Raw genomic sequence first — 13,616 nt, 5'->3', positions numbered from 1 at the left:
AACAAGTGCCTGTATTTCTAAAAAATCATTCATCAGACAGAAATAATCTGGGAACCACAAGGGAAGGGACCCTCACCTTTGCCTTCCATAAAGACAACAAAGTTGGCATTAAATTTGTTTGTGGTAAGTTTCTCTTCAAGATCAAATGTTCGTTTGCCCTCAATCTCATCATCTGAGATGCCATCATCCTCATAACGACGTCTCATAGCACCACGCTGTGGAAACAATGACAGGTTATTAGAACTGCCACAAACCCAACAAGTACATGGCACTAAACATATCAGGATATACAATATTGTATATGCATAGCATTTTCTCAGACTGGCTCAACTACGAAGTTGTTCAGGGTGGTGAAAACCAGTGAGGATTGTGAGGCACTCCAAAGGGATCTGTCAAAGATGGGCGAGTGGGCGTCAACATGGCAAATGGGGTTCAATGTGGCCAAGTGCAAGGTGATGCACATTGGAGCCAAAAATCCTAACTATAAATACACGTTGATGGGGTCTGAACTGGCAGAGACTGATCAAGAGAGAGATCTTGGAGTTGTAGTAGATAACTCACTGAAAATGTCGAGACAGTGTGTGACTGCAATAAAGAAGGTCAATGCTATGCTGGGGATTATTAGGAAGGGTATTGAAAACAGATCAGCCAATATCATAATGCCCCTATATAAATCAATGGTGTGACCTCATCTGGAATACTGTGTGCAATTCTGGTCACCACACCTTAAAAAGGATATTATAGCTTTGGAAAAAGTGCAGAAAAGGGCAACTCGAATGATAAAGGGGTTGGAACACTTTCCCTATGAGGAAAGGTTAAGGCGCTTAGGGCTCTTTAGCTTGGAGAAACGACGACTGAGGGGTGACATGATTGAGGTTTATAAGATTATGCATGGGAAAGAGCAGGTAGAGAAAGAGGTACTTTTCTCCCTTTCTCACAATACAAGAACTCATGGGAACTCAAGCGGTCGGGTTAGAACGGATAAAAGGAAGTACTTCTTCGCCCAAAGAGTGATCAACACTTGGAATTCACTGCCACAGGAAGTGGTGGCGGCTACAAGCATGGACAGCTTCAAAAGGGAATTAGATAAGCATATGGAGCAGAGGTCCATCAGTGGCTATTAGCCACAAGTATAGATAGGGACTCTGGGGCAAGTGATGCTCTGTCATCTTGGTGCTTGGGGGGGTCAACAGTGGGAGGGCTTCTAATGTCCTGGCCCCACTGGTGGACCTCCTGATGGCACTGGTATTTCTGGCCACGGTGTGATACAGAGTGTTGGACTGGGTGGGCCTTTGGCCTGATCCAACATTGGCATCTCTTATGTTCTTACGTTCTCAATACATACCCCATAAAATAGGAAGGGGTTTCCCCCCTTCCTTCAATAACTTAACTATGCTAATTATTACATAGACTCCAGCTGGCCCAGAATGAGGTGGCACGAGTCCTGACAGGAACACCACGGACAGCACATATACAACCTGTGCTGTGCTTGCTACACTGGCTTCCAGTGGAATACCGAGTCAGATTCAAGGTGCTGGTATTCTCCTTTAAGGTCTTGAATAATCTGGGACCTGCATATCTTCAGGACCGTCTCCTCTGACATGTCCCTGGGAGAGTGCTGTGCTCTGTTGAGAGCAATTTGCTGGTGACCCCTGGCTCTAACGGTATCTGGCTGTCCTTGACCAGAGCCAGGGCTTTCCCAGCCCTGGCTCCAACCTGGTGGAACTCTTCGCCAGCTCCCATCAAGGCCCTCTGGAGCTTAATGCAATTCCGCAGGGCCTGTAAGGCAGAGATGTTCCACCAAGCTTTTGGTTGAGGACAGCAATGGTTTTCCATCACTGCTGGCTCCTTCTTTTCCTCCATTCCACCTTCTTTGGCTTCCTCCCTAACCTGCCCACTAGATAGAAGAACAGTCCAGAGTAGGTTTTGGATTATGGATGACATCTGGAGACTATTAAAATAGGACTGATAGTTGATTTTATTATGTAATTTTATAATGTTTTTAACTTGTAAATCACCCAGAGCCTTGTGTACTCAGGGACTGGTCGATCCAGAAATTTTAACAACAACAACAACAACAATAATAATAGATCCCCGTGGGACTTATGGCTCCCAGAGGTGCATCACCCAGGTTTCAAGTATTCTATTCTAAAACCAGTTGTTTATTCCCATTAAGTCCCAGAAACTTCCCACCAGGATATACCAGTCCACTGTATCAAAGACCATGTGATGACCAAAAATGAGAGATTTCCACTGCCTTCGTGGTGCCTGCTTTTTGCTCCGCTTCCTGTCCCCTTCCATATCCCTTTGAATTCTTCTTCATTCTCCTTCGCCCTGTTTACATTCCTCCATCTGTTTTCCTTTCACATTCCTTCCATTTTCTGTCTCCCCCTCTGTTCCTCCACCCCAACTCAATGTCATTCACATCTGGATTGTAAAGGTGATAGAGCAATCGGGGGGGGGGGGAGGGTCCGGTAGTGTACTGGGCTAGTATATGGGAGACCCGTGTCTGAACTCCTGCCATAGAAGCTTGCTTGTGACTGTCACACACATTCAACCTAACCTATTGCACAAGGTTGTTGTGAAGATGACATGGGGAAGGAGAGAATGTTGCAAGCCAATTTGGGCCTCCACTGGAGAGAAAAGTGTAATAGCCACCCTGAGCCTGCTTTGGCGGGGTAGGGCAGGATATAAATTGGAATATAAATAAATACATACATACATAAATATAAATGAAATAAATTGGGAGTGGGGAAACAGCCAACACCTGAGAAGCCCAGCAGTTGCCACAGAGGGTAATGAGGGTGCAGCCTGTTTCCATGTGTTTTTATGAGATTTGTGTATTTGCTGGAAGCTATTTTGCCACAACAGCAGCTCTACCAGTAGCAGAATGGGTGAGCTGAGGGGTCAGAGGAGACTCTCACTTAAAGATGGAACTTTTTTTCTGGGGGGAGGGACTTTTGCCAAGGACCTTTTCCAATTTCTTCCAGCAGAAAACTGGGAAATATGAGAACACTGGCGGGAAAACTCCTATTATTTTTTCCCACATTTTGGAATGAGGGTAATGAAACACAATGTTCTACTTAAAATGTGCTATATGAATATTATGTAAGAATCTGTAGCAGGCCCATAGCCAGTGGTGGGTCACTGAAGGTGGCACCCCCAATCGAATATGCAGCACCCCACACCGTCTCTTCACCATGCTCATCTTCATCCTCCCCCTCAGTGAGGCAAAGTAGCCTGGCCATGCAAGGGGAGAGAGTGACAGAGCCAAGGGGGAAGGCAACAGCAGCTGGAGAAGGAGGCAGCGAGTACAGGACCAGTGATGAGGGACCAGTAATGTGGAAGAGCTAGGAGCCTGCTCCATGCTGCTGCCACCACTCCTTGCTCAGGAGTGAATGGCTCTCCGCCTCCCTCAGCTAGAGGTGAACCTGCCCCCCAGTGTTTCCTGCATATTTTTTTCTGGGCTGGGTGTTCCAAAGGAGGGGGGAGGGAGGAATTAAAGGAATAGAGTGGCCGGTGGAAAAAGAGCTCTGGAGGAGGACCTCCCCTGGCCTCCGCATCTCCTATTAGAGATCTGCTATCTGGCTCCATGTTCAATAACGTTTGCAACATTTTAATTTCCTCTCCTCTCCAGCTGGCTGGTGAGTTTTGCATGTCGCGGGGATGAGGTGTTGAACCAGCTGGGGTCAGCTGTGCTCCAGGCCTCTGATTGATGTACGTCTCTATCCGGGCAGCCTACCTGAGCTGGGAGCAAGTCCCCCCCCCCCCCCCCCCCGACAAGGCCCTGGCATCGATCCAAATACAGCTACAAGGTAACAGACCCGGCCCCAGCCTCCTCCCCACAGGCCTGTGGGGGCCTGCAGATCAGTCCATTTAATTAAATTTAATTTAATTAGCAGCACCCCCCTCGGCACCCCAGCATCCCCTCTCAAAAAAATTCCTGGCTATAGGGCTGATCTATATCATTACGTAATTCCTATGTCTGCCATAGATATAGTATTTAAACTACTGAAAACATGTATAAGGTTTAATAATACATTATTAAAGAGTTGTTTTATAAAGTTTAACTTGACATGCACATATGCCAATAGTCCAAAGTACTGAGACTATATGAGAATGTTACTGCCTCATTAGAGCAGGTTTCCTGCTTTAAATACTTAGGTATGGTCCTTCAATAAAATGGGGCTAGGAAAGCCCATATACAGTATGTCACCTCCCAAAGTGAAAGAACAGCCAAAGCTATTCTTAAGTTCTATCGCACCAAAGGGGCTTATTATGTGCCAGCTGCCCAAAAACTCTTTCAAGCAAAGGCAGTTGGACAGATGCTCTATGGCACTTTTTTTGGGCCTCCTTCCTCAAGTTTTGCCCCCTTACAGCGAGTTCAGTCCAAATTTCTCAGAGCAGTTCTTCAGGTCCCGAGGTGTGTATCGAATACACTGATCCATCTAGAGACAGGTGCTATATCAATGGAAGCCAAAATTACTTTAGCTTCACTCCAGTATTGGCTTAAACTAAATTTCCATCCTCAGGGACTCACCCACTTGTTACTCTCAGACAACTTTCAATCCAAATGGATGAGAGCAGTTCATAAAATGATCTTGGTTCCCCCCCCCCAAGCGATTCTGAGTATGTGTTGGGATGTAGCAAACTCAGACCTAAAACAGGGAATGATGGACATGGAGAGACAGACAGATTTCGGTAGATGTCCTAAGTTTAGAGCCCCAGATTCGTCAAATATGGCTTGCAACCCATGTCCTATTTATCACAGCTTGATACTCACAAGTTTAGGAAAACCTTCACATTAGCCAGATGTGAGGCTTTCCCCTCTGCGATGCTTGAGGGCAGGTTCAAAAGGATCTCTACTGAATATAGACTTTGTCGATGCAGCTCAGGAGAGATAGAAACTATTGAGCACATGATGCTCAGATGTAACTGGTATAACAAGATCCGTTACAAATATATTACTCCTCTTATAACAGATATGGTGGTATTACTCCTCTTATAACAGATATGGTGGGACAATCAGGTGCTGAGCAGCGTAACCGATTGTTAATTGATGGGAACCGGACAATTACCGAAACTGTGGCAAAATTTTGGGTAGCATGCTCCTGCATCCGACATATACGATCAAATATATAATAGTTGCCTAATAGTCTCTGTTTTATGTTCTTCTTTTACTTTATTACGCTCAACTGTATTTTTATAGAGTTTTATTTTACTGTCCTAAATTCAGTTATATCTTCTATGGCTTGTTGCCATAATAAATGCCTGACTGACTGACTCCTTGTTTACAAGTTAGACTACATATGAGATTATTATTATTATTATTAATAATAATAATAGTAATAATCTTTCAATTTATTAATCGCTCAATCCTGCAGAGCTTGCTGGCTCTGAGCGATTTACAGTTATTCATTCAACGTGGGACTAACAATGATTTATGGGGGTAAGGGAGGACAACATATATCTTTTTAATCACACACTTCACAGTCGGAGAGGGTTTGTTCAGCTGCGGGGTCAGACGTATTCCGTCGGCGTCACCTCAGCTTGGTTAGATGACGTCAGCTTCTCCAGGTCTTGCAGCGCCGCACTGCCACCGCCTGGCCGGAATGGCCCATTACAGGCTTTGGAGTCGAAGAGATTTTTTTCTTAGGCTTACAATCTCGCGAACTGAGCATTCCAGTCGCCGGCTAACACCTCCCCCACCGGAGGGGTCTTTGGTGTGCCCACCCTCTCTAAGGGGTGGTACTCATTTTATCTACTTGCTGAAGCTTTCGAACCGCTGGGTGGACGGCAAGCTAGGGACAAGGCTGGTAGCTTGTAGATTATATTAAAACACATTTCCTGGTGGAATCCTTCTGATGTCATATTCACGCTCAGATTTGCAAGATTATGTCATGTGACATTCCATTCACAGCAGAAGTCCTACTGCTCAATCTTTGGAGCAATAATACTACACCTAAGCAAAACCAGGAATTAATTGCAGTTTTGTGTACTGCAGCTAAAGCAGTATTGGCTATGACTTGGAAGACCAAGGCACATCCCTCAACCCATGACTGGCTGATTAAAGAATGTAATTTATGTGTGCATGATAACATTTCTATGTTAATGACTCATACATCAGATTTTGAAGTGTTTTGGTCTCCGTTTCTGAGCTTTATTTGTAGTTGCACCACAGTAATATCCATTTTTTAAACCTTGTTTGTAGGAGATATCTGATATAGAATGTGTTGTATGGCTTGTTAATTTACTTTTGCAAATGTACTGGATTAAATAATAAAAAAATATGTTCCCTGGGGACAATCACATAAAAATGACAACACTGAGACTGCCTGAGACAATGCTTTTGAAAATGCTGTTTGAAACAATGCTTTTTTTAAAAAAAAAAAAGCTCCCTGGTTAGCTTTGACTGGCCCAGATCTGGATGTTTTCTAGGTATATTGGAACACTGGTAATTTTATATGTACCTGTAGATAGGAATAGGTGATTATTATTCACCCTGAGATAACTGTTAACTGTTCGATACAATTTGATAAATATAAGATTACGTATGCTGGAAAATACAAGCTTTTGCTAATGCTTAATTCTTACTAGTTTTTCAGGTACTGGGGCATGGCTACAGAAATCTGAGAATATAATACCAGCACATTAATACAACTGGCTAAGAAGCCACTTAACTAATACTTCCATATATGTAACATCACTATAAATTCAGCTTTTGTATCAGAAGACTGGAGAGTAGCAAATAGAACACCATTTTTTAAAAAAGGGGTCCAGAAGGCAACCAGGAAATTACAGGCCAGTCAGGCTAATGCCTGTTCTGATCAACAACTGAAATCAAAAGCAAGAGCTGCTGCTGGTGAGACAGCATCAGTAATTATGGCCCACCTCCCAAAATTCAGGACAGCCAGTAATAACAGCTTTTAATACTTAAATTCACGGATTGAGATATAACAAGACTGAAGTATCATGTTACAGGAACTGTCATGATTTCTGGGGAGCCAGTGTGGTGTAATAGTTAAGAGTAGTGGACTGTAATCTAGAGAAATGGGTTTGATTCCCCACTCCTCCATATGAAGCCAGTTGGGTGACCTTGGGCCAGTCACAGTTCTCTCAGAACTCTCTCAGATCCACCTATCTCACAAGGTGTCTATTGTGCGAAGAGGAAGTGAAGGCGATTGTAAACTGCTTTGAGACTCCTTAGAGTAGAGAAAAGTGAAGGTTCCCTTGCTCGAAAGCCAGTCGAATTCAACTCTAGGGTTGCGGTGCTTATCTCAGTTTCAAAGCTGAAGAGCCAGCGCTGTCCGAAGACATTTCCGTGGTCATGTGGCCGGCGTGACTAAACACCAAGGCACATGGAATGCTGTCACCTTCCTACTGAAGTGGTACCTATTTATCTACTTGCAATTTCTTGCTTTCGAACTGCTAGGTTGGCAGGAAGAGTAGAGAAAAGTGGGGTATAAAAACCAGCTCTACTTCTAAAGAATTGCTATTCAGTGTCTGACTTGTCCAGTACCTGTCAGTATTCCCTAACAATGAAATATGTCCTTGATTTTCAGCAGTATTCTGGAAGCATCATGGAATAGGGCGGGACATAAATGCAATAAATAAATAAATAAAATAAACTTTGTAAAACATTGTGAAACCGGCAAGGTCCTGGAGACATAAAACTGACATTTCCCCTCACACCAATCCAGCCCAAAATTTGGTGATATAAACACTATACAGAGCACTGTACCAGTCTGACATAGCCCTTTGCCTTGTAAGTACAAATTATTGAAAGACTAGGAAAAAGGTCCGTTGTGGAAATAAATACAACGGCCTCTAGAAAGAGGCTCTGGGCGGGTGCTGTGGCGGCCTCAGCAGGGTATAATGACACTGAGTCCACCATTTTCTCCAGAGGAACTGATCTCTGCTACCTAAAGAACAGTTGTAATTTTGAGTGATCTTCAGCCCTCACCTGGAGATTGGCAACGATGGTTCCCCAGAGGGAATGGTTGGTTTGGAGGGTGGAGTCTATGGCTTTGTGTCAGCAAGCTGCCAATGTGTCTTTGCCTAAAACCCCCTGTTGTCAAAACTCCCCCTATTGCCATGGTAACAGTAATCTGCTCCTGTGAGCATGTCCACCCTCACCCCCATGCGCTCATCTTCTCCTCCACTGCATTCCTTTCTATGTACGCTAGTCTTGCTTTGATGGAACGTTATCAACCCGGGGCCACAGGTGGTGTGCGGCAAGAGGCTTTTGCTTAGTCTGTAATGAATATGTAGTGTGGGAATAGTCTAATTGTTTAACTGTATAGAACCATTGCTTCTCAGGGTTTGGGCGCGCGGGACGCCTTCTAAGCGGGCGCGGGAATCATACCTATTGGCCAGTGTAATTATGAACTTGCTTTATCCTTTCTATCAAACGCTCATTTCGTTATTCTGAACAGAGAATCTGTTCTAAGTGCTTCATGGCTTCAATAAAGTAAAACCTTCCTGCAAGTGTGTACTTCATTGTCTGCTGTGGGGTCTGACACTTTGTACCTGTCCGAGGTCCCACGCCTCCTGAAACCTCACCCTCTCCAGGCTCCATCCCTCACATCTCCCGGAATTTCCCACCAGGAGTTGGCAACCATATCTCCTTCCCAGCCAATCAGCAACCTACCTTTATTTCCCCCTCACTCTTCAGCTTTCCACCCCCCACACACCTGCAGGCTCTCCCGTGCTCTGAAGCCCTGACTGCTACCTCACATTGGCTGTCATACGGCCGCCACCTCAGCAGCATATAAGGATAAAGAGCCCACCATTTTCTCCAGGGGAACTGATCTCTGCCATCTGGAAAGCAGTTGTAATTCTGAGTGATCTCCAGCCCTCACCTGGAGATTGGACACATTTTACCTCAGAACAGAAAACTGTTTAGAATGTTAGAGGCAAAAGCCAATCAAGTTGCATATGCAAATGACCTCTGTGTTCTGACTGGCTATGGGGAGGGAGGGGAACAGCAAACTGTTTAGAATGTTGGAGGCGAGACTCAAGGAATGCAGCCAGTGGATAGGGACAGATTCTGAGTGACACACTAGGACGCCAACCAATTCCGGAGCATGTGGAATGTTCTAGAGAAGTGCCACCAACATTCGGCTTTTATATATAAGGGAGATTATCACTATCTAAATAAGAGGAACCTTTAAATAGTTTGATCAAGCTTAAAATATTTCCTGAGACAATAATATAATCAATAACACTCCTCCTCTCACAAGAGCAATAAGTAAATTCTCCCAGATAATCTGTAGGGCATGAGCCATTTAAAATATGACAATTAATTCCATTTACCATTTGTAGAAGACTGTAACCAGAAGAATTATGCTTTTGATCTTTTTAATGTCTCTCAAATGGAGAAGGTCTGTATTTCTCTGGGGGAAATGTGTTTTTTTAAAAATAGACAAAATAGTTATTCAGACCTATCCTCGCATTAAAATCTCCCCCAACTATCAAATATGCAGTTGGATACTCATTAATTAAATTCCAGATGTACATTTCAAGACCTGCCCAATCTATTTCATTCTAAGGACGACAGTAGACATTAATAATTAAACATATTATCTGGGAGTACATCAACACTAATGCCATAGCCAAATGGTTAAAAGAAGGCAGTTGTTTAGCCCTTACAATCATAGTAGTTGAAATTAAAATACCCAGTCCCCCTTTTGTTCTCCCTCTGTTAGAAGGCAGTGCTTGAAGATCGTACGTTTTATATCCATTAAAAATAATGGGATCAGCCCACCAAGTCTTTTGAAGCAAAATTATGTCAAATTTCCTTTAAAAATTTACTGTTTCAGCATTCCTCAATTACCCCATCCCATGACATTAAAGAGATAGTCTGTGAGTTGATATATGCACCAGAGGAAGTCGAATTATATAGTCAATCAGAAGACATCAAATCCAATCGGCCTGTTGAGTCACTAAACACACATCCATTTCTTCTAACTTCCTTATTCTTCAGAGGTACTTCAGTGTAAACTGAAACTTGGAGAAAAACTCTGCCCAACATAATTGTTTAGTGTTGAGGCCCCTGGGGGTGCACAGTGCCTCAAAATTATTGTGATCAGTCCAGACCTCAAATGGCACCCTGACTCCCTCTAGCCAATGCCTCCAATGGTTAGAGCCGGTTTAATTGCAGCAGCTTCTTTATCCCAGACTACCCAATTTCTTTCTGTCTCAGAATTTTTTCGACACATAGGCAAGGGGGTGCAGATTCCCATCCTGCCCCCTTTGTAGTATCGCTCCTCCCATTGCCACATCTGAGGCATCTACTTGCACCACAAAGGGTTTGTTTTCATCCAAGTGACTTAAAATTGGTTTGGAGGTAAACAGAGCCTTCAGCCGGTCAAAGGGGTCCACAACAACTTGTAGCCCAGTTTGTTACTCTCTGGTCCCTTCCCCTTAATAAGTCAGTGAGGGGTAGGGCCAACTTGGTGAAATTGGGGGTGAAAGGACGGTAGAAATTGGCGAACCAGAGGAATGCTTGTAATTGTCTCCATGTCTGAGGGGCGTCCCACACCAATACATCCTGAATTTTGTGTGGGTCCATGCCCAGTCCCTTTCCAGAAATCTGATATCCCAGAAAGTCCAACTCTTCCTTATGGAACTCAGTTTTACAAACAGTCGATTCTGATAAAGGGCTTTCAGCACGGCTCTGACAAGCTGCACATGTGAGTCCTTATCTTTTGAATAAATTAAGATATCATCTAGATAAATCAAGAGCCCCTTAAACAAATGTTTGTGCAACACTTTGTTGATCAGGTTCATGAGCACTCCCAGGGCCCCCGCTAGCTCAAGTATTCAAACTGGCCAAGTGGTCTGTTAAAGGCAGTCTTATATTCATCCCTTTCCCTGATGCGCATCTGAAAGTAGGCATCCCTCAAGTCGAACTTGGTAAAGAAGCAGCCCTGAGCGGCCTCTGCCAAGAAGACTTTTATTAAAGGGATGGGGTAGGTGTTAGACATTGACACAGCATTCAGGCCCCGATAGTCCATGCACACTCTTAACCCCCCATTCTCCTTCTTGCAAAAGAGCACAGAAGTGGCAAAAGGTGAAGTCATTGACCAGATGAACCCCCATGCCAGATTTTGATCAATTACCTTTAGCAACTCTTCTTTCTTTGCCGGGCTCATGAAATATAGCTTACCCCTAGACGATTTGTGGCCAGGTAAGATTTCAATAGCACAGTCAGTGTTCTGGTTAGGGGGGAGTACATCCGCCTCCCCCTCCTCAAATACCTTGGCCAAGTCCCTGTATTCTGGGGAAATGTGGTTCAGCTCCTCCCAGGCTAGCCACACTCGCTCGGGCACCGGCTGCGGTTCTCCCCCTCACTCTGGGTTCCAGTTATGCTCTTTGCAGTGGGGGTCCAGAAGCCGCAGGGCTCCCACACTCCACTGGATAAAGGGGTCATGTGCCCTGAGCCAGGGGCTCCCCAAGAACATCAGGAAGTTAGCCAAGGGGTTCATGACAAAGGACACCCACCAGTAGGTGATCCATGCGTCCCGTCCATCTGAGAGAATACCAGGGGCTCCTTTAGTTTATACACTTTGGCTCCCAACCCCATCATCAGGGCCAGGCTAATTAAGTCTCGGGTGCACCCTGAGTCAATGAGAGCTTGCATACTGATGTGGGTGCTGAGGGTGGAACTGACCAGTCACAGTCATGTAAAATAGGGAGGGAAGAGGATCTCACCAATTTTGGCACGGGAGTGTATTGGACCTTTACAACAAGTCCTAGCCTTTTCCCTCCAGCTGTTGAAGTTCTTCTTCATTAGATTAGACACTCTCCAACTCCTCTCTCTCCCTCCCAACTGGAGAACTCTCGGTGTTTTGGGATGACCTCCTAGAGGTTTCCCCTTCCTTTCTGGCCCCTTCCCCTTCCACTGGCACTCCCCTAGCGCAGACAGTTTGTGGTGAAATGGCCCAGGGCCCCACATTTCAGGCATAGCCCCTTCCACACCCTCTGCTCCGGACCGCTCCCCGATCCCTGAAGCCGACCTCGCGATGGTTTTGCCTCCCTGCTCAGCCCCTTCCCTTTCAGTTTTGGGTAGTACATCTTTAGGAGGTTGCAGCAGTTCTCCACCTCACAGGCCACTTGAATCCAGCTGTTCAGGGTTAAGGGGTTGTCTGGGATCAGGGCTTTGTTGAGGATAGAATGGTTCAGGCCCGCCCAGTAGAACTTGATGAGTACTTCCTCCAGCTATCCCTGCAGCTTGGCCACGTAAGTCTTCAACTTGTCAGAGAACTCCGACTGACCGGTTCCTGTGCTTCAAACCCCGAAAATGGGTTCTGGCCTGCTCCAGTTCTAGGGGGTCTTCATATTGTTGGTGGAGGGCCCCCATGAACGCATCCACATCTCTCAGTTCTGGGCCCCCCACATTATACAGACCCACAAACGAGTTAGTGACTTGGTCTTGTAGGCGCGATCCCCAGTAGTTGATCTGGTGGGCATCTGAGGTAAAGGTGTGGCCCCACTCCCTTAGGAACTTCCAGACCTGGAGCACGAAAAACACCAGCTTCCCTGGGGTCCCGTTAAATGTGGCTTTGAGTGCATCTCTGGGGACTGTTGGGCCAGGACACAGAGGGGCTAGTTCCAAAGGGGCCTCATCACCTGGAGGAGGTGGTGCCTCTTCCCCTTTCACCTGTAGTCCCAGTCCCTAGAGCTCCTCTCAGATGGCATCCATCATGGCTTCCAAGGCAGCTTGGGTGTCTTTGTGCAATTCTGCAATCTCCGCCTGCAGCTCCTGACGGACATGTTCGACCTCGGTCTCTTCTAGCCGGCACCTCTCGCCTTCTGCTCTTGTGACCAAAGATTCCGGACGCCCTGTGGGGGTATCCATCTGAGCACCAGTGCCAGACACCCATGGGCCCCACGGAAGGGGTAGCCCAGTCCGGGGCATTTAACTGATCCAAACCAAACCGTGGCAGCTTTTGCTTCACCCCCTTGCCATCCTTCCCCTTGGACCCCTCAGCGGGGTGAACCTTGCGGTCAGGTGACTTCAGAGGGGACTTAGTTTCTTCTTTCTCACCTCCACTAGCCATCACTGCTGTGGTGCATTGGGTTGAGGGGGGAAATGCAGTTCTGACACTAAGCCTTGAAGGAACTCACTCTCAACAACTCTCTTGGCAGTGATTTATTGAGAGATAAAGAAGTTTCAAGCATGGACTAATTTGCGTCAGAACTGACCTCTTTGGCACCAGTTCTCCAGTTATACATAGTTCAAATCCCCCCCCCCCAGCGACTGGTCCAATCAGCCCATTCATGCTGTGCACCGTTAGCCCTCCACCACCACCTGTGAGCCTAGGGCTATATTATGAATTAGTGTCTGCCAGCAGCATCTGGTACTCAAGGTCAAGCATGCATACTTCCCATCGTAGGGAGGCCTCGCTTGGAATGCAGTTACAAGCTAGTGTGGTTCATAGCAAAGCAACTCCACACACACATTCACACACTCCCCCCTCCCAATTCCCAGTGCAAAAGAAACAAGGCAATGAATACACAGATACAGGCATCAGAGACAATCTCAGGAAATCCATGGCAAACTAGGGCCCGAGTTTGACACCTATCTATGCCCATCACAGTGGTTGATTACT

The 13,616-nt window shown here is 45.7% G+C and overlaps 1 protein-coding gene across 1 annotated transcript in view; it reads right to left on the bottom strand.

The window, feature by feature from the left end:
• KDM2A (lysine (K)-specific demethylase 2A) overlaps nucleotides 1-13,616 on the bottom strand; it is a 120,608-nt gene that overhangs the window by 78,360 nt on the left and 28,632 nt on the right. Inside the window, exon 4 of the mRNA XM_015409682.1 lies at nucleotides 77-215. Within this exon, the coding sequence (XP_015265168.1) occupies nucleotides 77-215 (139 nt within the window). The remainder of the gene's footprint in view (nucleotides 1-76; nucleotides 216-13,616) is intronic.

The sequence above is a fragment of the Gekko japonicus genome, unplaced genomic scaffold, assembly GCF_001447785.1.
Source record: "Gekko japonicus isolate JY-2015 unplaced genomic scaffold, Gekko_japonicus_V1.1 scaffold3120, whole genome shotgun sequence".
Classification (NCBI taxonomy): Eukaryota; Metazoa; Chordata; class Lepidosauria; order Squamata; family Gekkonidae; genus Gekko; species Gekko japonicus.
The sequence above is the reverse complement of the archived record's forward strand: the minus strand, read 5'-3'. Positions and strand labels throughout refer to the sequence as shown.